This window comes from Pseudonaja textilis, chromosome 6 (assembly GCF_049901715.1).
Source record: "Pseudonaja textilis isolate UNSWEBS1 chromosome 6, rPseTex1.2, whole genome shotgun sequence".
NCBI classification, from domain to species: domain Eukaryota; kingdom Metazoa; phylum Chordata; class Lepidosauria; order Squamata; family Elapidae; genus Pseudonaja; species Pseudonaja textilis.
The window spans coordinates 4,208,890-4,230,436 of record NC_141995.1 but is presented as its reverse complement, the minus strand read 5'-3'; the positions used below and the strand labels follow the sequence as shown (position 1 = coordinate 4,230,436).

The window sequence follows — 21,547 nt, the reverse complement described above, 5'->3', positions numbered from 1 at the left end:
TTTGGGGAAATGGAGATAGAATTAAATGCAGGTGCAGGAAAGGGGAAGCTGCAGTTAAGAAGTTTCTCCCCCTTTTAACCCTTTCCTTTCCTTCATTCTGCGCCCACGACCCCTCCCCGCTGCCGGAGGGGGCCAGGCTCGTGTGTGTGTCTGTGTGTGTGTGTGTGTGTGTGTGTGTGTGTGTGAAGCGCCCCCACCGACTTCCCCACCCCAACTCAAGTCGGTACCCAGAACATTTGGAAAAGGAGGAAGGCGGGCAAGTTGGGAAAAGAACGGTGGGATTGTGCAATGGAAGGGCCCTCCCAAGGTCATCTAGTCCGGCCCTCTGGGATGTAGAAAGTCAGTTCTAAGTCATCCCGGACGATGGGATGCCAAGTTGGAAGCAGAGAGAGGACATTTGGAGGTGACAGGTCAGATCCCTTTGGCTGCAAAGATACACACACACACACACACACACACACACACACACACACACACAGCAATAAAAAACATCCAAAATAGATATACACAGCAGTAGACATACAGGTAGCCCTTGGACTTACAACAGTTCATTTAGTGTCTGTTCAAAGTTACACCGGCACTGAAAAAACCAGGGACTTATGACCATTTTTCACCCCTTACGACCGTTGCAGCATTCCTGTGGCCACAGCAAGCGACTCATATTTATGACGGTCGCAGTGTCTCAGGGTCACGGGACCTTCGGATAGGCACTGGGGAACCCAGGTTCATTTAACAACCGTGTTACTAACTTAACTGCCCTGGTCCGCTTAACGACGGTGGCCAGAAAGGTGGTAAAATGGGACGAAACTCACTTAACAGCCGTCTCAATGGCAATCCTGGGCTCAGCTGCGGTCGTAAGTCGAGGGCTACCTGTGCTATCCACGCAGCGGCTTTCTGCACTGGTAGCTTAACTCTTTCAGAGATACGCAAAGGATCACTGGGTAAATATAAACACAGCTCAGAGATTCCAGAGGAGGCCTTCATGGAAATGTGGTTTGCATTTGATTTCTGGAACAGACTGAAGCGAGATATCCGAGTGGGGTGCGGCGGAGAAGCAGAATGAGGGGGTTGTGGGGAGGGGTGGAAACAGGAATGAAAAACTGGAATTAACTGCGTCTGCCTGCAGCTCCCGGGGGATCAGCAGGTGACAGTAAGCGAGAAACCGGATCCTCATTGTCGCAGGAGGCTCACAGCTGAAGTGTCGTTGGGCTGTTGGCTTTAGGGCTGTGTCTGGTGTCATCTTTTGAAAAAGTCAGCAGTAGCAGAAAGCTAAGAGGCAGACAGAGAGAGAGACAGACAGACAGACAGACAGACAGACGGAGGACTTGAAAATAATCTGTCAGTCTCTGAGACTGGTTTTGCAATGGGTGGAAACTAACCAAGGCGAGAAGCAACCTAGAAGTAAGGAGTGAGGACAAGTAACTCACTCCTGACAGTGAGGACAATTAACCAGTGGAACGGCTTGCCACCAGAAGTTGTGGGTGCTCCAATACTGGAGGTTTTTAAGAAGAGATCGAACAGCCATTTGTCTGAAACGGTATAAGGTTTCCTGCCTGAGTGAGGGAGTGGGGGTTGGACTAGAAGACCTCCAAGATCTCTTCTGTTATTCTGTTATTTGCAAAGTGTGGGGCCAATTGGCCAAAGAAAGCTCAGGATCATGTTGATTGGAAACATGTGGAAGAGGCCTTCGTCCTGCAGTGGGTAGACAATGGCTAAAATGAGGATGAGGATGAGGATGATGAAATGCAAGGTATGATGCACCTGTCATTCATGTCATTTATGCATTTGCTTAATCAAAGCAAGACACTATCCCAGTCTCTGTTGCAACTCCAGGAGACGTACAATAAGTGTGTCTGCCTGTCTGTCTGTCTCTATAACAATTTTATCCAGGAAGGAAGGAAGGAAGGAAGGAAGGAAGGAAGGAAGGAATCAAAAAAAGGAAGGAAGGAAGGAAGGAAGGAAGGAAGGAAGGAAGGAAGGAAGGAAGGAAGGAAGGAAGGAATCAAAAAAAGGAAGGAAGGAAGGAAGGAAGGAAGGAAGGAAGGAAGGAAGGAAGGAATCAAAAAAAGGAAGGAAGGAAGGAAGGAAGGAAGGAATCAAAAAAAGGAAGAAGGAAGGAATCAAAAAAAGGAAGGAAGGAAGGAAAAAAAGGAAGAAAGGAAGGAAGCAAAGAAAAAGGAAGGAAGGGAGGGAGGGACATTTCTGCAACTGGCTGGAAGCACTGAATTCAGGATGGCTTCCGTTTTCATTAATATAATATTTCCTACCTGGATCAAACCAGTAATTCTATCATCTCCTGCCAGCTGGGAATCTTGGGACTTGTAGTCAGCAAAGCTGGAGAAAGCTCAGTCGGGGTGGTTGTGCTGTGTGATGAGAGAAGCCGCCTTTTTACAGTCCTCCATGGTAGCTCCTTCCAAGGATGTCCAGCCCAGCGAACGGCAGTTCTAATGTCAGTCAAAGCAACATCTTTTCTTTCTGATGAGAATAAACACAGGAGGCAGTGAGGAATGAATAAAGTTTGTTTTCCCCGCAGAGGAGATGCCCGTTATTAGTTTCCTTGTAATTTCTGCTTGTTTTAAGAGGAAATAGATCCTAAGTTTTCTCCCTTAGGAGAACAAATGTTGGCTCTAGAATTATTCCCAAAAACTAATCCAGGGAAAACTGAGTGATTTATCCCAATCCTCCAACTGTGAACAGGGAGGCATAAAAACTGGGTGCTGAGTCAGGTAGTTTTCTTGCAGATGTTTCACTACCCAACTAGATAACATCATCAGTGCTAGAAGGGAGTGGGGTTTATAGAGAGGAGGAGGAGGAGGAGGAAGAGGAGGAGGAAGAGGAGGAGGAGGAGGAGGAGGAGGAGGAGGAGGAGGAGGAAGAGGAGGAGGAGAACGATTCTGGGTCTTTGGTGCTCTTTGAGCTTGGTAGTTTTCTTGCAGACATTTCATGACCCAAGTAGGTAACTTCATCAGTTAGAAAGGAGTAGTGCAGGAGGAGGAGGAGGAGGAGGAGGAGGAAGAGGAGGATTATGAGGTCCTTGGTGCTCTCTGAGCTTGGTTGCTTTCTTGCACATTTGGCACAGAAGATCTCTATATCATACCCAATGTGTCAACGCACTTCTGACCCACTTAATTCATTAACATTCTGAAACTTTTCTGTCCAATATCGACCAAGCCTTTCAGGGACTCAAATAGAGGTAATCCTCAACTTCCAACAGTTCACTTAGTGACCATTCAACAGGGCTGAATGTTTTTCACACTTACGAGAACTTTGCAACATCCCCATGATCATGGGATCCAAATTCAGGTGCTTGGCAACTGTTTCATATTTATAATCTTCTGACAAGCTAAGTCAGCGGGGAAGCCAAGTTCCCTTAAAAACGTTGTTACTAATTTAACAATGGCAGTGATTCACTTAAGAACTATGGCAAGAAAGGTCATAAAGTGGGGGGAAATTCACTGAACAATCATCTCACTTAGCAGCAGAAATTTGAGGCTTACTTGTGGTCGTAAGTTGAGGACCTCCGTCACTACCGCCCTATTTTCCCCGTTTTTTCTCTCTGGATTCTTGTTTCTTAGCTAAACAAATCTTGGAGAAAACAGTGGATGGAAATGTTATTTCCTTGGGGAATTGCGCTAAGAAAGGGAAAGTTTGCCTCACTTTTGTGTGTGGGTTGCAGATTGGGAAGAAATCTTGTTTTGCATTGTTAAAGAAAAAAAAAAGAAGATTTTCTCTAATTATTCTTTCCTTTTTGGACTGAAAGGCCAAACCAGCAAGGAGGATAGAAAGAGAGGAAAAATCAGCCTTCCCTAAGAGATCAGCAGGGAAACCACAATTGATTATTTTTAAAGCAATTTATTTTTTAGAACTGTCCAAGGAGTCTTACAGGGAAGCCCAAAATACCACACCTGGAATACAGGTACTCCTCGACTTATGACTCCAATGGAGCCCAAAATGTATCTTTCTAAGCTAGGCATTCGTTAAGTGAATTTTGCTCCATTTTACAACCTTTCTTGCCACCATTGTTACGTGAATGGTTACAGTTGGTAAGCAGCTGTTAAGTTAGCAACCTGGTTGTTAAGTGAATCTGGTTTTCCCATGGACTTTGCCTGTCAGAAGGTAACAGATAACAGATAATCAGAGTTGGAAGGGACCTTGCAGGTCATCTAGTCCAACCCCCTGCCCAAGCAGGAGACCCTACACTATTTCTGACAAATGGCAGTCACAAAAGGTCACAAAAGGGGATCACTTGACTCCCCCGCTCCCAGGGACACTGTGACCGTCGTAAATATGAGTCGCTTGCCAAACATCTGAATTTTGATCATGTGACTATGGGGGGGAGGGAATGCTGCAATGGTCGTAAGGGTGAAAAGCGGTCCTATGTCACTTTGTTCAGTGACTTTGAACAGTCACTAAGTGAATGGTTGTAAGTCGAGGACTACCTGTATTGCAAACAGTTTTCGTTTGCCATATATCATGGTTGCCATGATATGAAGAAGATGTTTAGAAAGAGTGCAGAGAAGAGCAAAAAGATGATTAGGAGCGTGGAGGCTAAAACATACGAAGAATGGTTGCAGGAAGTGGGTTTAATTCTGGTTTAATGAAAAGAAAGATTATCGGGGGGGACATGGTAGCATCTTCCAAAATTTGAGGGGCTGCCCCAAAGAAGAGGGAGTCAAATTATTCTCCAAAGCACCTGAAGGCAGGAAAAGAAGCAATGGATGGAAACTAAACAAGGAGAGAAGCAACCTGGAACTAAGGAGAAATTTCCTCACAGTTAGAACAATTAAACAGTGGAACTCCTTGCCACCAGAAGTTGTGGGTGATCCATCACTGGATGCTTTTAAAAGGAAATGGACAATCTGGAATGAAATAGGGTCTTCTGCTTGACCTGAGGGTTGGACTAGATGACCTCCAAGGTCTCTTCCAACTCTGTCATTCTGTATTTTGTAAACGTTCAAAAAGAAGGACTATTGGGGTGATACGATAGGAGTCTTCCAATATTTGAGGGGCTTCCCCAAAGAAGAGAGGTGTTCTCCAAAATACCCAAAGGCAGGACAAGAAGCAATGGATGGGAACTAACCGAGGAGAGAAGCAACCTAGAGGAGTTTCTGACAGTGAAAAAACAATTAGCCAGCGGAACAGCTTGCCACCAGAAGTTGTGACTGCTCCGTCCCTGGAGTTTTTTTTTTTTTTAAAGAAGAGACTGAACAACTGTCAGGGAATTGTGCAGCAGCTGCATGGACGCTGATCCGAACTTGCAGTTGTATATAAATAAATATATTTAACATCTATATTTATATCAGTCAAGATAGGAGCATCATGAGGTAAAATCCACCCAGGAACATCCTCATGAGGTAAATCACTGAATGCACAGAAGAAAAAGGCGGGAAAGAAGGACATGCCCCCTTTTGCCCACAGCGACCTATCACAGCGCAGGTTGCCTCAGCTCTCTCCCATCAATCAGCTACAATTGTGCGTTCTGGCAGATTGTACAACTCCACCGATACATTTAAATTATCTTAACAACAACCATTTGTTTGAAATTGTGTAGTGTCTCCTGCTTGAACAGGGGAGGTTGGACTAGAAGGCCTCTTAAGGTCCCTTCCAACTCTGATATTGCTATTCTGTTATTACTGATAATGCACGGATAATAATAACGACAGAATATTACTATTATTCTGTCATTCTGAAATACATATCTGGAAGTTTGGGTGGTTTCAAAAAAAAAACGGTGGGGGGAAAGATGAAAAGGGAGTTTTCAGTTCGTATCAAGGCTCATGCGCCGGTGCAAAATACCTTAATGCATAAAAATGAGGGCCAGTGGAAGAATTCCTGGTTGATTAATCATCTCCCTTTTAACTGATTGACTTAATTTGAATACATTTTCTTATTGCCACTACTTCTGTCGCTTGCTTTGGACCAAAAAAAGAGAAGACTTCCTTCCTTTCCTTCCTCTCTTTTTCTCCTTCCCTCCATCCCTCCCATCTAGTTCCTTCCTTCCTTCTATCCTTCCCTCTTTCCTTCCTTCCATCCATCTACCCCTCTTTTTCTTCTATCCTCCATCCCTCCCATCTATCTCCTCTTGTCCTTCCTTCCTTCTTTCCATCCATCCATCCCTTTTTCTCCTATCCATCCACCCTCCCATATCCTTCCCTTCTTCCCTTCTCTTTCCTTCCTTCCCTCTTTATCTCTTTCCCTCCATCCCCCATCTATTTCCTTCCTTCCATCCATCCCTCTTTTTCTCCTACTTTCCATCCCTCCCCTATCTCCTTCCTTCCTTCTTTCCATCCATCCATCCCTCTTTTTCTCCTATCCATCAACCCTCCCATATCCTTCCCTTCCTCCCTTCTCTTTCCTTCCTTCCCTCTTTATCTCTTTCCTCCATCCCCCATCTATTTCCTTCTTTCCATCCATCCCTCTTTTCTCCTATCCTCCATCCCTCCCAACTATCTCCTTTTGTCCTTCCTTCCTTCCTTCCATTTATCTATCCATCCATCCCTCTTTTTCTCCTATCCTCCATCCCTCCCAACTATCTCCTTTTGTCCTTCCTTCCTTCCTTCCATTTATCTATCCATCCATCCCTCTTTTTCTCCTATCCTCCATCCCTCCCAACTATCTCCTCTTGTCCTTCCTTCCTTCCATTTATCTATCCATCCATCCCTCTTTTTCTCCTATCCTCCATCCCTCCCAACTATCTCCTCTTGTCCTTCCTTCCTTCCTTCCATTTATCGATCCATCCATCCCTCTTTTTCTCCTACCCTCCATCCATCCTCCCATCTATCTCCTCTCATCCTTCCTTCTCTCTTCCTTCCTTCCTCCATCCCTCCCCTATCTCCATCCCCCCCTATCTTCCATTCATCCCTCCCTCCCTCCCATCTATCTCCTCTCCTCCTTCTCTCCTTCCTTCCTCCCTCCCCCGCTCTTCCTCCTTGAATAATCTGAATAATATTTACCATGGTTGGTCACACAGTCAGCCAGATGTTTGGACTGTGTTTGGCATTTTTACCCACCAACGGAGTCCTTCCCAAGGACCTGGGATAGGTAGATGTGCTTGTTTGAGTTAACAAAAGGTATGTCAACGGATGTCAGCTGTTCCAAGCCAAAGTGCCTTTTGCAATTGACAGGTGGTGAGTTTGTCAATGCCAACGGTGTTTCAAGGAGTGCTCCAGTTGCTTCTGGGATTGCATCCAAGGCACCTATTATTACTGGTAGCACCTTTGCTTGCTTTTGCCTGAGTCTCTGAATTTTGTTACTTTCTCCAGTTCTTTCTCTTCTATTCTGCTGTCTCTTGCTACTGTCACGTCCGTTATCCAGACTTGTGTGTATGTGTGTGTGTGTCTTTCTAATCAACAATGGTTAAGTCTGGAGTGTTTTGTGGCAGGAGCTTGTCTGTCTGGATTCTAAAATCCCAGAGGAATTTTATCTTTTTCATTTTTCTTCATCTCTTTTGGGGTCTGTTTCTCGTGTTGCGGGGTTCAGGTTTGAAGGCTTTTATTAGGCATCAACCTCTCTACAAGTTGGGCTGGTTGACATTTTATTTATTTAATTGTTTAGAAAATTTATATGTAGCCTTTCAAAGACAACTACAGGCAGTCCTTACAAGGGTTCATTTTGTGAGCCTTCAAAGTTACAGCATCCCTGAAAAAAAGCGACTTAGGGCCCGTTTTTACACACTTATGACCGTTGCAGCATTCCCGCGGTCACAGGTTCAGAATTTGGACGCTTGCCAGCTGACTCATATTTATGACGGTTGCAGTGTCACATGCTCCTCTTTTACGACCTTCTGACAAGCAAAGGCAATCGGAAAGCCGGATTCACTTAACAACCAGGTTACTAACTTAATAGCTGCAGTGATTCGCTTAATAACAGCGGCAAGAAAGGTTATCAAATAGGGAAAAATTCATTTAACAACTATCTCGCTTACCCAACATGAATTTTGGGCTCAATTGTGGTCGTAAGTCGAGGACTACCTGTACCAGGCCCCAGTTGGGTTTTGGGTTTCCAGACAGCTGTTTCCTACAGCTGGGTCTGTCTCAGGTTTCCTTTAATCTCCTAAAATTTCTCCTTCATTTATGATTTCCCCCCGCCCCCCTGCCCTCTCACAGATGGGTTTTGCAGATTGGCATTGTACTTTAATTCCCCAAATAAATGAAACCAATGTAGTAAATTTCCTTTATATCTAATATTACCTTTGCCAAGTTGCAAAGCGGCTGAAATTCCTGCTTTTTTCATTTCTGTACAAGTCCAGGTGTCTAAAGTGTTGATTATAGTTCCCAGGAGTTTAAAGCATTTGTTGTCTGGATTGTAATGCTCACAGTGGTCGTTTCCCAACTATGGCAGAGATTATTATATCCCCAACAGTTGCTTTCTTTGCAGAAAATCTGCAGTTCCAGGCTTGACAAATACAGAGCCAGGCCTAAAAATATAACTGTTCATTTAGTGACAATTTAATGACCATTCAAAGTTACAAGAGCACTGGAAAAAAAAGTGACTTATGACCATTTTTCATACTTACAACTGTTGCAGCGTCCCCGTGGTCACGTGATCATGGTTGCACTGTGCAGGGATCATGTGATCCCCTTTTGTGACTTTCTGACAAGCAAAGGAAGCCATATTCACTCAACAGTCATGTCACTAACTTTAACAGCTGCAGGGTTTCATTTAACAACGATGGCAGGAAAGGTCCTAAAATGGGACAAAACACATTGGCCAAGCGTGTCGCTTAGCAACACCAATGTCGGGTTCAATTGTAGTCGTAAGGCGAGGACTACCTGTAGATGAAGTTGCATTTGGAGGGAGGATACAGAGAATTTGTCCTCCTCAAGCTACCCATGGCCAAGTTGTTAAATGTGGTGTGGATTTTGCCCTCTGCTATAACGGAAGGCACAATGTTGTGCGCCCAAAAGGATGCCATTCAGAGGAACGAAACCTGGTGTGTAAATAAGAAACATTGGATTTTTTTCCCCCCCTGCAAATGGCTATGTGGGAACTTTCAGAGGAAGCCTCTCCACCAAACAGGGGGGGAAAAAAGAGCAACGGGACAAACCTGCCTACCCCAATGTCCTTTAGGGGTTTCTCTGGATTGAAACTCTCAACGCTCCAAGATTGGAAACTCCTTTGGAGCTGCGAGGTCCTTGTTGTTTGCTCTCTGGGCCTGGTTCTTTTCTTGCAGACATTTCATGACCTAACTAGGTAACATGGGCAGACTCCATTGTGGTTGTATGTCAAAGATTACCGGCGGAAGAAAATAGACTGGAAGACCTCCAGGTCCCTTCCAACCTTTTGAATTGTTATTCTTCTATTCTGTATTTTTCTGCTATTCTTTTATTGGTTATTCTGTGAGTTGGTTATTCTGCTATTCTGTTATTCTGCTATTCTGTTATTCTGTTATTCCGTTATTCTGTTATTCTGCTATTCTTTTATTTGTCATTCTGTTAGTTGGTTATTCTGCTATTCTGTTATTCTGTTATTCTGCTATACTATTATTCTGCTACTCTGTTTTCTGCTATTCTGTTATTTGTTGCTCTGTTATTCTGCAATTCTGTTACTCTGTTACGCTGGTATTCTGTTATTCCACTATTCTGTTTTCTGCCGCTCTGTTATTTGTAACTCTATTGTTCTGTTATTCTATTACCTGCTGTTCTGTTGTTCTGTACTCTGTTGCTACTCCTGCTACTCTGTTATTTGTTACTCTATTCCATTATTCTGTTTCTCTGTTGTTCTGCTATTCTATGACTCTGTTATTCTATATATATATATATTTGGCATAGAAAGGGAGGATGAGCTCAGCCCCTGCAGATTTTTTTATTTATTTTTATTTGTCAATTGCTTGCAAGATAATAGGTATAAGTAAAAACATAGTTATGAATACATTGATACATATAAGAAAAATTAAAAAAAATATAAAAGAAACAATGGGACAGGGACGGTAGGCACGTTGGTGCGCTTATGCAGCTGCTTAAACACCTTTTTTTCTCCTTTTTTCTCCCTCCCACAGTGGTATTGGGCTGGCTCGGGCCCACTTTGAAAAACAGCCACCATCTAACCTCAGGAAATCCAACTTTTTCCACTTCGTGCTTGCAATGTACGACCGCCATGGACAGCCAGTGGAGATCGAGAGGACGTCTTTCATCGACTTTGTGGAGAAGGACAGAGTAAGGTCCAAACCCATGCTTGGTTTTTGCAAATGTCTCCCCAAACACGCGCACACACAACACACACACACACACGCATAGGAAATAGTCAGGATAGAATATCCTCCAACCCTTCCAGTTGCAGTTATTTCGATATTTTTTCCCCCAGCAGTCATCAGAATGCAGCAGAGCTAGACGGTTGTTGGAGTAAAATTGAAAATATCCTTGATGGCTCCCTGAGCGCTTTTTTCATTCATGTATTTATTTTATTATTGAACATTTGTGTGGGGGGCGGGTGGGGGGAAGGAAGGAAAAGATAAGCCACAGGAGACCCAGCATATAAAAGAAAAAAATAACCAGGAATAAGTGGCAAGCAGGAATACCCGAGAATCTCAAATAGCATAAAGGGAATTTTGCTGCAAAATATCATTATGACTTATTATAAACTATACCTATTTTTTTAAAAAAAGAAAGTGAAAATTCTTCTTCATTAAGCCTTCACCCAAAGCTACCAGGTTAATATTTTAAATACATTTTATTAAGTGTCATTCCAAGATATAAATACAAATAAACCCAAACATTAGAAAACCCAGAGAAAGTGAGAGAGAGATAAAAAACATGACTCCTGACTTTTTCAGCCCAGTAAAATGCAAAACCCCCCACAACCGTAACATTTTGTTTTACACTTCACAAATTTTTAAACTATTCCTATAATAACAAAACCATTGTAGTCATCAATATCCAAGTTCCATTTTTTTCAGTTTCTTACAAAAAGTCCAGAATCTGTTTTCAAGTAGAAACAAAGCTCAGCAAAATCCCTTTGATTAAAACGGCCCTTTTCTCCTTCTCTGCTCACTCTGTCAAACTAGCTGCTTAGTGCAGTATAAATGGCTATTTAAAACTATCAACTATGATACCTCCACTCCATGCTAGAAATCTAGTTTTCCATACAGTTAAGATGGTCTCTGGGTTAAAATCCTCATCTGATAAAGACGACATTTGTAGGGCACTGAGGGCATATTTGAGGAGTGCCATCTAGATTTTCACACACACACATAGATTATAGACATGCACACACACACACACACATACACACACACACACACACAGAGGTAGATAAGAAAAAGGAAGGAGGAAAGAGAGAGAGAGAGAGAGAGAGAAAGAAAGAAAGAGAGAGAGAGAGAGAGAGGAAGGAAGGAGAGAGAGAAAGGAAAGAAGGAAAAAGAAAGGAAAAGAGAAAAGGAGAGAGAAAGAAAAGAAAGAAAGAGAGAGAGGAAGGAAGAAAGAAAGAAAGAAAGAAAGAAAGAAAGGAAAGAAAGAAAGAAGAAAGAAAGAGAAAAGGAAAATAAAGAAGAAGAAGGAAGAAGGAAGAAGGAAAAAAGAGAGAGAGGAAAAAAGAAAGGAGAGAGAGAAAGAGAAAGAAGAAAAAGAAAGAGAAGAGAGAGGGAAAGAGAAAGAAAGAGACAAAGAAAAAGACAAAGTGAGTGAGAGACTGGGGAGGGGGGCTCAGGAATGAGTCAGCCTGGACAGGATGTCAAGGTAAGAGAAGGAGGTAGAAAAGAGGAAGAAGAAGAAGAGGATGGTTGCACCCCAGGCTAATTTCTGCAAGAGGCACTTTCAGAAAGTAGACACCTCCACCCTCTTCTTTTCCCAAACTCCCCATCTTGGCAAAAGGAAGACCAGGGATTTCCCCAAGACCCAGGAAGCAGGAGACAATCCCAGTTTATCCACTCCCCTTCCAGCTTCTTGTACCTCCCAAGGAAAAGCATCCCCCGCTTGCCTGCCGTTCCTGGTTGAACGTGTCCCTGAGGAACACCAGGAGGAAAATATCCATTGTGTGGCTTTTTTCATTCCTCCTGACAGGAGCAGAACGGAGAGAAAACCAACAACGGCATTCACTACCGGCTGCAGTTGCTGTACAGTAACGGTAAGGACCCCACCACTTGAGTTCAGCGCTGTGGTGAAGACTACTCAGAAGATGGGAGCTTCTGAGATACATTTGCTCATCCAACTTTTGTCTTGGCCTTCCACCTGCAGTCAAATAGTTAGGATAGAGTTCACCTGCAGTCAATACAGTTCATGGTGGCTTCAGAAGTTTGCAAGGTATATTTGCAGGCAGTTGAAGAAAGGACACCCCCCCCCCGCCCCCCTCAACTCATCCCACAGGGCTGGAGGTCAGCACTTGGGGTCTCCTCTTTTAAGCAAACTCTGGAATTCTTGCAAAATTCGAAGTAAAGCTTGTCTAAAGCAGGGGTCTCCAACCTTGGCAACTTTAAGACTTGTGGACTTCAACTCCCGGAATTCCTCAGCCAGCCAAGGACAGGGCTGAGATGTTGGCTTCAGTTTGACTGTCAAGGCAGAGCTGGCTGAGGAATTCTGGGAGTTGAAGTCCACAAGTCTTAAAGTTGCCGAGGTTGGAGACCCCTGGTCTAAAGCATTTGTAAGAAACCTATCTAGGCCTTGAGAAAGAGTGCAACCAAGAGGATTAGGAGACCGGAGGGTAAAACGTATGAAGAACGATTGCAGGAGTACGGCCAGTTTAATAAAGAAGAGGACTAGCGATGATGTGGTAGCAGTGTTCCAATATTTGAGGGGCTACCACAAAGAAGAGGGAGTCAAGCCATTCTCCAAAGCGCCGGAAGGCAGGTTAAGAAACAATGAATGGAGAAAAGCAATCTAGAACTAAGGAGAAATTTCCTGACAGTGAGAAACAATTAACCGGTGGAACAGCTTGCTACCAGAAGCTTTGCGTGCTCCAACACTGGGGGTTTTAAAGAAGAAATTGGACAGCCATTTATTTGGAATGGCGTAGGCCAGGGTCTCCTGCTTGAGCAGGAGGTTGGGCTAGAAGACCTCCAAGGTCCCTTCCAAGTCTGTTACTCGCTTATTCTGTTTTCAAAGCAAGCCAAAACAGTTCTGCATCCCTGCTTGCGTTATCTTGGTTGCTTTTCACAGCTCGCTCATCTTCTTAAAAAAAACAACATTTTGCACCATTGAATGCCAAGTTATAATAGACCTTCAGTCCAGTTTTTAAACTTTTAGAACCTTTCCCCCAAATGTGGCCACTTTACAAAAAGAGAACTTCAACTCTTAGAATTAACCCAGCCTGGAATCCTGGTTAGGGAATTCTGGGAGCGGAAGTTGACGTGTCTTCCAATGTCCCAGTTTGAAACCCATTGGTGTAGACCCAGGCTGGGGAGTCAGAGGGTTAAACACCATGGAGACTTAACTTGCAGGGTTGTTGTGAGCATTAAAAAAGAAAAGGGATGGTTGTCTTGAGCTGCTGTGCCGTGATTCTCAGCCTTGACAATTTGAAGAGAGGTGGACTTCAACTCTCAGAATTTCCCAGCCAGCAGGGCTGGCGTGGGAATTCTGGGAGTTGAAGTCCATCCATCTTCAAGTCGCCAAGTTGAGATACGCTATTCTAAACTAACTTTGCTTTTTCCCAGGGCTTCGAACTGAGCAAGATCTCTACGTACGACTCATTGACTCCATGTCCAAGCAGGTAACAACACCCTGTGCTTGGGGTGCTACGGGGAAGCATCTGTAACATGTCTTTGGCTGGGCTTAAAAGGTTCAGAGTTGATAGGTCTGGGATTCAGAACAAACTGTTCTAACCTAGGCTTCCTTAGAAAGCATAAAACACAATCTTAGTTCTGGCAAAACCTCTTTTATTTCAACGGCTGTGAATTACGTTCATTCACAGCCCGCAAGGCTTGGCAAACAGCCTTTCAGGGGAATGTTGATAAACACCCACCTTATCAAACTTGGAATGCTGCCAGAGAACGAATTGCAGGCGTAGGGCAAGGCCAAACTTGACACGGAGTCAAATAGAACTTTTCAAAACTTGAACTGACCGGATGAACTAATTGCTTCCTGCAAAGGCTCACGTCCCCTTTTATGTCTTATGGAAGGGGCCAGTCATCCCTGAGGTGTGGCCTTACTCTGGAGTCGACTCTGCTTTCTCAATTGTTCTTGTCTTCTGCTACCTTTGTGTATGCGCAGGCTGGGAACCGCCTCCAGAAGCTCCCCTGCCTCACTGCTGTCTGAGCCCGAAGGCAGCTGGTGACTGCCAGCCTGCCCTGGCCCCATCTCTGCCTCCGATGCAGAGCCCTCATCCAAGCCTTCCTTAGCCTCCAAGACTGTCCCAGGTTCCTCCCCAACCTCCTCGCTACCGTCCAACTCTGCTGCCAGGTCCATCAGCCACCGGCAGGCCACAACACACACACCACAACGCCCATCGCAAGCTCCTCGAAAGGACACTGGGAATTGTCATTTGGAGGAAGCCGCCATGAACAGCTTCTTTTCACAAGGAGACAGGGCCTTCCCACCAACTCAACTGTACAGATAAGTCCTCGACCTATGGGCACAGCTGAGCCCAACACCTCCGTTGCTAAGCAAGGCAGTCGTTAAGTGAGTTTTGCTTCCATTTTATGACCTTCCTTCTGACAAGTCGAGTCAATGGGGAAGCCGGTTTCACTGAACAACCGTTTTACTAATTCAACAACCGCAGGGATTCACTTAACAAAGGTGGCCAGAAAAGTCGTAAAATGGGACAAAACTCACTTAACAAATTCCTCCCTTAGCAGTACACACCTTGCGCTCAATTGTGGTCGTAAGTTGAGGACTACCTGTATTGTATTTCACTCACAGAAATACAACGGTTTCCTGTTTACCACAAATCATCGCAACATATGATTTTTGATCTACCCAGGATCAAATAAAATTAAATGTCCCCATCAACCCATGTTATGAAAAGGCAGAACTTTTTGTCATTTCCCCGCCAAAATTAGGCCTTATCCTAAAATTTTGTAGTGGAGGAAAACGGCTATGGAGATTCTGGTTGTCCCAAAGATTTTTTTTTTTTTTCCAAGAGGCAACTGGACTTCCTGGTTTTTTTTCCTTTTGAAGATGTTTCGCTTCTCATCCAAAAAGCTTCTTCAGTTCTGAGCTCTGAACTGAAGAAGCTTCTTGGACGAGGAGCGAAACATCTTTAAAGAAAAACCAGACAGTCCAGTTGCCTCTTGGACCGATGGACCGATGGGATAGTGGAGGAAAAATGCAATCCAGTCTCCGTTTGATGCAAAAACAAATCACTCTCCGAATCTGCACACTCTGAAACAAGCTCGCTCTGGAAAAGGAGTCCCAGGGAATTAATTCTTGCAAATAATTGAAGATGCTTCATTAACTTTCCATCTTATTAATCAACACCATTAAGTGGAGAGGCAGATTCCTGGCTGGGTGTTAAGAGCACCCAGCCCAGATGGGGCAGCGGGTGTTTAACACCTACTTTGCACCAAGGAGTATCCAACTCCTGGTTTTTTTTTTTGAACCCTCGATTTTTCTCTCAGAGCTCTGGCTTTCTGCTTGATGTTAAAATGAAAAGAAGGAAGAGAATAATGCTCCATTAAAAAAATAAATAAAGATGGCTCTGCAGTCAGGAAATCCAACTGTTCTTCCACCCTGGCATTATTTGAATTAACTGGTAGTCCTCGGGTTACGATGGCGATGGAGCCCCAAATTTCTGTGGCTAAATGAGACAGTCATTAAGCGAGTTTTGCCCCGTTTTACAATCTCTCCTGCCGGAGTTGTTAAGGGAAGCACTTCAGTTGCTAAGTTAATAACACAGTTGCTCGGTGAATCTGGCCTCCCCTCTGACTTTGCTTGTCAAAAGGTTGCAAAAGAGGATCACATAACCCCAGGACACTGTGACCGTCATAGATTTGAGTCAGTTGCCAAGTGTCTGAATTTTTGATCACATGCCCCTGGGGAATGCTGCAATGGTTGTAAGTGTGAAAAGCGATCATAGTGAGTCACTTTTTTCAGTGCCGTTGTAACTTCCAACAGTTGCTAAACAAAACGGTTGTAAGTCAAGACCTGGAATACTGCATCCAGTTCCGGTCATCACAACACAAAAAAGGTGTTGAGACTCTGGAAAGAGTGCAGAGAAGAGCAACAAAGATGGTTAGGGGACTGGAAGATACAAACATGCAAAAAGAACAGTTGTGTCTGGTTTAATTAAAAGAAGGACTAGGGGTGATGTGATAGCAGTCTTCTAGGATTTGAGGGTCTCCTACAAAGACAAGGGGTTCAAACTATTTTCCAAAGCACCAGGAGGCAAATCAAGAAGCAATGGATGGAAACTAACCAAGGAAAAGAAGCAACCTGGATGGAAGGAAGGAAAAGAATGAGGAGGACTGGAAGAGAAGGGGGAAGGAAGGAAGGAAGGAAGGAAGGAAGGAAGGAAGGAAGGAAGGAAGGAAGGAAGGAAGGAAGGAAGGAAGGAAGGAAGAAAAAATGAGGGAGGAATGGAAGAGGAAGGAAGGAAGGAAGGAAAGGGAGAAATGAAGAAGGGAGGGAGGGAAGAAAGGAAAGACAAAATTTGGATGGAAGGAAGGAAGGAAGGAAAAGAATGAGGGAGACATGGAAGAGAAGGGAAGGAGGGAGAGAAAGAGGGAGGGAGGGAGGGAGGGAGGGAGGAAGGAAAGAAGGAAGGAAGGAAGGAAGGAAGGAAGGAAGGAAAGAAGGAAAAGGGAGATAATGAGGAAGGGAGGGAGGGAAGAAAGGAAAGACAAAATTCTGCAGCAGGTCTGCAACTATCCAGGCCCTTCCTAATGTTGTGTCCCCTCTTGGATTGCAGGCCATCATCTACGAAGGTCAAGATAAGAACCCAGAGATGTGTCGCGTGTTGTTAACTCATGAGATCATGTGCAGGTAAGTCGTGCTCAGCCATGGTGGCAGGGACACAGCTGGTCATGGGTGAGATTAAGGAGGACCTTAGAAACAGGCGGATGTCTGGACAGGGGTCAAAAAAGTTAAAACGAAGACCGTGACCGTGACTGAAGAAGGTCCCTGTTGCACATAACCAAAGGGGGAAAATGGAGAATCCGAAGAATACAAAGCAGCCACACCACAACCATTTTTAGATTTCAGAAAAGGGGTTTAAGCTGCCCAGCGTTGGGTTGCTTGGACGTTTGACTTGTTGCAGAAAAATTTGTCCGACATTCTGAATTAATAACAAGACTGTCCAGAATTAATCTTTGGGGTCTAGTTTAAATTGATAGTTCTGCTGTTCCTATTCACCTGGTTCATGTGGCCTTGGGGAAGTGGCTTAAATTAAGAGCGACGGGGAGCATTTTAACCCAGATTTGCAGTCATGGTTTGTAGGAAGTTTGTTCCTCCGAGCCACAATCGCAAGGGTTTTAACCTGGTCAAATCTCACCTGTCCTGGCTTTGGAAATACAGATTCACTCCAAGGGGATGGGGGGCAAAAGTAGCCATTTTTCAGAGTGCACCTACTTCTTCTAAGGAGGGAGGGAAGGAGGAAGAAGAAGGAGGGGGAGAAGAAGGGGAGAAAGAGTGGAAGGGGGGAGGGTGGAAGGAAGAAGAAAAAGAGGGAGGAAAGAGAGAAGAAGGAAGGAGTGGAAGGGAGGGAGGGTGGAAGGAAGAAGTGGGAGGGAGGAATGAAATGGGAGAGGAGGAGAAAGAGGGAGGGAAGAGAGGAAGGAAAGGAAAGGAGGGAGAGGGAGAGAAAGGGAAGGAGGGAGGGAGGGAGAAGAAGGAGGGGGAAATAGGGAAGGGGAGAGGGCGAGAAAAAGAAAGAGGAAGGAAAGGAGGAAGAGGAAGGAGAGAGAAATAAGGAAGGAGGAGGGAGGGGAGAGAGAAGGAAGGAGGGAGGGACAAAGAGAGGGATGGTGGGAGGAAGAAGAGGGAGGGATGAAAGAGTGGGAAAAAGGGGAAAAGGGAAGGAAAGAGGGAGGGAAGGAAGGAAGGAAGGAAGGAAGGAAGGAAGGAAGGAAGGAAGGAAGGAAGGAAGGAAGGAAAGAAAGCTAAAAAAAAAAATACAGATTTGAGGCCCTTCTTTACACAACGAGAAGGTGATGCACAGATCCTCAAGTCCCCCAAAATGTCAACATTGTAGGAAAAGTGCCTTGCAGGTTGCTGGGTTTCCATTCTATCCAGGTGCTTCTCATTCCTGGCGTTGTGTGAAAGTTGTTGTCTTACTTTCAGCGTGCAAGCAAAATCGAGAGGCGTTTCCCCATAGCCTATTTTTCCGGTCCAAGAAATTCCTACTGAAAAGCTTTCACCCTGAGCTTCTCGGGTGAAGCTTTTCCGGCCAAGAGAGCTGGAGCTGACAAAAGCTTGCGCCTTTCTATAAAGTTAGAGCCACCAAGTTCCTCCTGATGGTTCATGGCTACGCAATTATAAACCAATCTTATTAACAAGGCTGTTCTGGTGCCCATAAATACACAGCAGTTTTTGGAGGGGGAAGGGTCGGTGTGTCTTAATTGTGCAGCTGTGGGGTTGATTTTGAAATAGAAGGTGAGTGGGACGGGAATCTGGTGAATGTGGCTCCTTATCAGGGATGTTCAACCGTGCAACGTTAAGATGTGTGGAACTTCAATTCCCAGAATTCCCCAGCCAGCCATGTTGACAAAGTGGGACACACCTGTCCTATCTGTCCTCACAGATACTAACAGAATAGCTGAGTTCAAAAGGACCTTGGAGGTCTTCTAGTCCAACCCACTGCTAAGGCAGGAGACCCTATCCCATTCCAATTTCTTCTTCATAACGTCCAGCGATGGAACGCCTGCAATTTCTGATGGCGAGCTGTTCCGCTGTTTAATTGTTCTCCTTATCAGGAAATTCCTCCTTAGTTCTAGGTTGTTTTTTTTCTCTTTGCTTAGAATCAGAATAGAGGTGGAAGGGACCTTGGAGGTCTTCTAGTCCAGCCTCCTGCTCAAGCAGGAGAACCTATAACATTTCAGATAAGTGGCTGTCCAATCTCTTCTTAAAAACCTCCAGTGATGGAGCAGCCACAACTTCTGGTGGCAGGCAGTTCCACTGGTTAATTGTCCTCCCTGTTAGGAAATTCCTCCTTAATTCCAGGTTGCTTCTCTCCTTGATTGGTTTTGATCCATTGTTTCATGTCTTGCCTTCTGGTGCTTTTGAAAATAATTCGCCCGCCTCTTCCTTGTGGCAGCCCCTCAAATACTGGAATAATGCTGTCATCTCTTCCCTAGTCCTCTACTGGCCAAACCCAAATCCTCCTAAAGACCTAAACCAAACTGAGGATTAGTTTCCATCCGTTGCTTCTTGTCCTGCCTTCAGGTGCTTTGGAGACTCTTTTCTTTGGGGCAGCCCCTCAAATACTGGAAGGCTGCTATCATGTCACCCCCTTGCCTTTCTTTTCATTAAACTGGAATTAAACTGAATTCCAGCCACCGTTCTTCACATATTTTAGCCTCCATCGTCTTTGTTGTTTTTCTCTGCACTCTTTCTAGAGTCTCTCGTTCCTCCTCCTCCTTATACTCACTTCTAGGTTCAGGAGGTAGAGGAAAAAAAATATAACTCTCACACCAAGCTTTTCCAGGATCCAGATCCTTGCACTTTGATGTGCTTTTAAACTCAAAAGATTGGGCACGCGCATGGATGCCGCCATGTTGCAGAGCGAAGGCTTAAGAGGAACCCCTGGACTCAGGCCGGGCAGGCTATGTGTGTCGACATTTGCATCCAGGACCAGCACAGGAGGAGTGGGGGGAACCGGTGCCTCCCTCACCAAGTGCTGGGAGGTGGGCTCACCGGAGGAGTGCGAAGGAGCCTCCCTAGACAGCCAAGCTCCCCAGCGACCTATTAACGCCCCCCCTGCTTTGTTGCTTTGTTTACGGCTGTTCGCTCTTGGTGTTTTGCAAATTAGCAGGGCTTCCTGGTTGCCAAGTTGGAGGGCTAATTGAGCTTCAGGAACCTTGCTAATGACCCCGGGGGCTAAGGGAACAGGTGGGGCGGCTCGGGAGTCGCAGGAGCGACTCGGGAGAGCAAAATATTGTGCCTTCCACGCACGCTTTTGGTTTTGTTGTTTATGGAACGACGGATGGAATTGCCGGTCCCCCGAGGGGAATTGGGGTGAATTTAGAGCTCTCGGCTGTTTATCAGATCAGCGATTAATTATATTTAATATGAGGGATGGTACTTGCTCTAATGATTGAGAAAACAGTAATTGGGTAGGGATTAGGGAATCTCGAAAAGTGTGGTGTACAAAGGTAAGGAAGCTTAATGCTGAGACAAAATCCGGTCAGTTTCTCCGTCTTTCTCTTTGGGGGAAGATAAATCCAGAAATCCAAGTTCAACCGGCTGCATTAGTGATTTTTCATTTCTGGATTCGCTATGTTTGGTATAAGAGGTTTCTTGCTTGAGCAGGGGGGCTGGACTAGAAGACCTCCAAAGTCCCTCCCAACTTTGTTGCTTTATTATTCCATTACGTATTTTCTTGCAAAACAGTGCGTCTTGGCCACGAAGAGGAACCCAAGTCCTGTTTCCAGTGTCCAAACTTGAGCGTTAAGTCTCTTGTTGGCATCTCTTTAAAGCATCCGCTTCTTTTCCCCGGATGGAACATCTGCTGTCTATGAAAAGATGCGGTTGCTTTAAAGAGTTGCAGAGGGGCTGCTTCCAAGCCCCGTTTGCAGCGAAGCACTTTTTTTTTTTTTTTAGAACACTACCCACACCACTGCACAGCCTTTGCGGCCAAATTTTTATGAGGAAAACCGGATGCTCTGCTTTACGACCAGTTTCTCATGCAGGAAATCTAGTGGGAGGTGGGGGGCGTGCCTTTCTTGACTGTCCCCCGCCCCCCGCCCCCCCAATGGATGAGAAACCCAACGGTTTGCAAGTTTCGTTCTCTGTCCTTGAGGGGCAAACCAAGTTTCAGAGCAAGTTTTTTTGTGGCGAGAAGAACCAAGTTGCAACTGACCCGGCCCCATTGGCACCCTCTTAGGGTGCTGATTTCTCTGTTGACTCCGTGCGGGAGGGAACGCGAGGAAAAGACGACGCACGGAGACATCTGGTATTTCAGATTTCTGAAACATAAATACGAACATAGTAGTAGTGATAGCAATAGCACTTTGACTTATATACCGCTTCACGGTGCTTTGCAGCCCCCTCTAACCAGTTTACAGAGTCAGCATATCACTCCCCCCAACAATCTGGGTCCTCATTTTACCCACCTCAGAAAGAATGGAAGGCTGAGTCGAGCCTGGGAGCCTGGTGAGATTCGAACTGCCAAATTGCAGTCAGCCAGCAGTCAGCAGAAGTAGCCTGCAGTACTGCATCCTAACCCCCTCACCACCTCGGCTCTTAGTAGTACCTTTGCAGTGCCTTTCAATCCTATCTGGCAAGCCTAAATAATGGAGGGACTAGAGGAAGAATCGGGATTGCTTTGGGGAGAGAGGGAGGGAGGGAGGGAGGGAGGAAGCAGGGAGGGAGGGAGAAACAGAGAGACAGAGGAGGGAGATTGGATGGATGGAAGGGAGGGAGGATAAGATGGGAGGGAGGGAGGGAGGGAGGAAGGAGGAAGTTAAGAAGGAAGAAAGAAAGAAAGAGAGAAGGAAGGAGGGGGGAGAGAAGAGAGGGATGGTGGG

The 21,547-nt window shown here is 45.2% G+C and overlaps 1 protein-coding gene across 3 annotated transcripts in view; it reads left to right on the top strand.

Annotated features, from left to right (window-relative positions):
* Positions 1–21,547, top strand: part of LOC113450829 (transcription factor COE1-like) — an 80,451-nt gene that overhangs the window by 9,988 nt on the left and 48,916 nt on the right. For all 3 annotated transcript variants that reach the window (XM_087935694.1, XM_087935692.1, XM_087935693.1), the window contains exons 3-6: positions 9,998–10,154; positions 11,997–12,060; positions 13,583–13,638; positions 16,774–16,847. In XM_087935694.1, the coding sequence (XP_087791820.1) occupies positions 9,998–10,154; positions 11,997–12,060; positions 13,583–13,638; positions 16,774–16,847 (351 nt within the window). The remainder of the gene's footprint in view (positions 1–9,997; positions 10,155–11,996; positions 12,061–13,582; positions 13,639–16,773; positions 16,848–21,547) is intronic.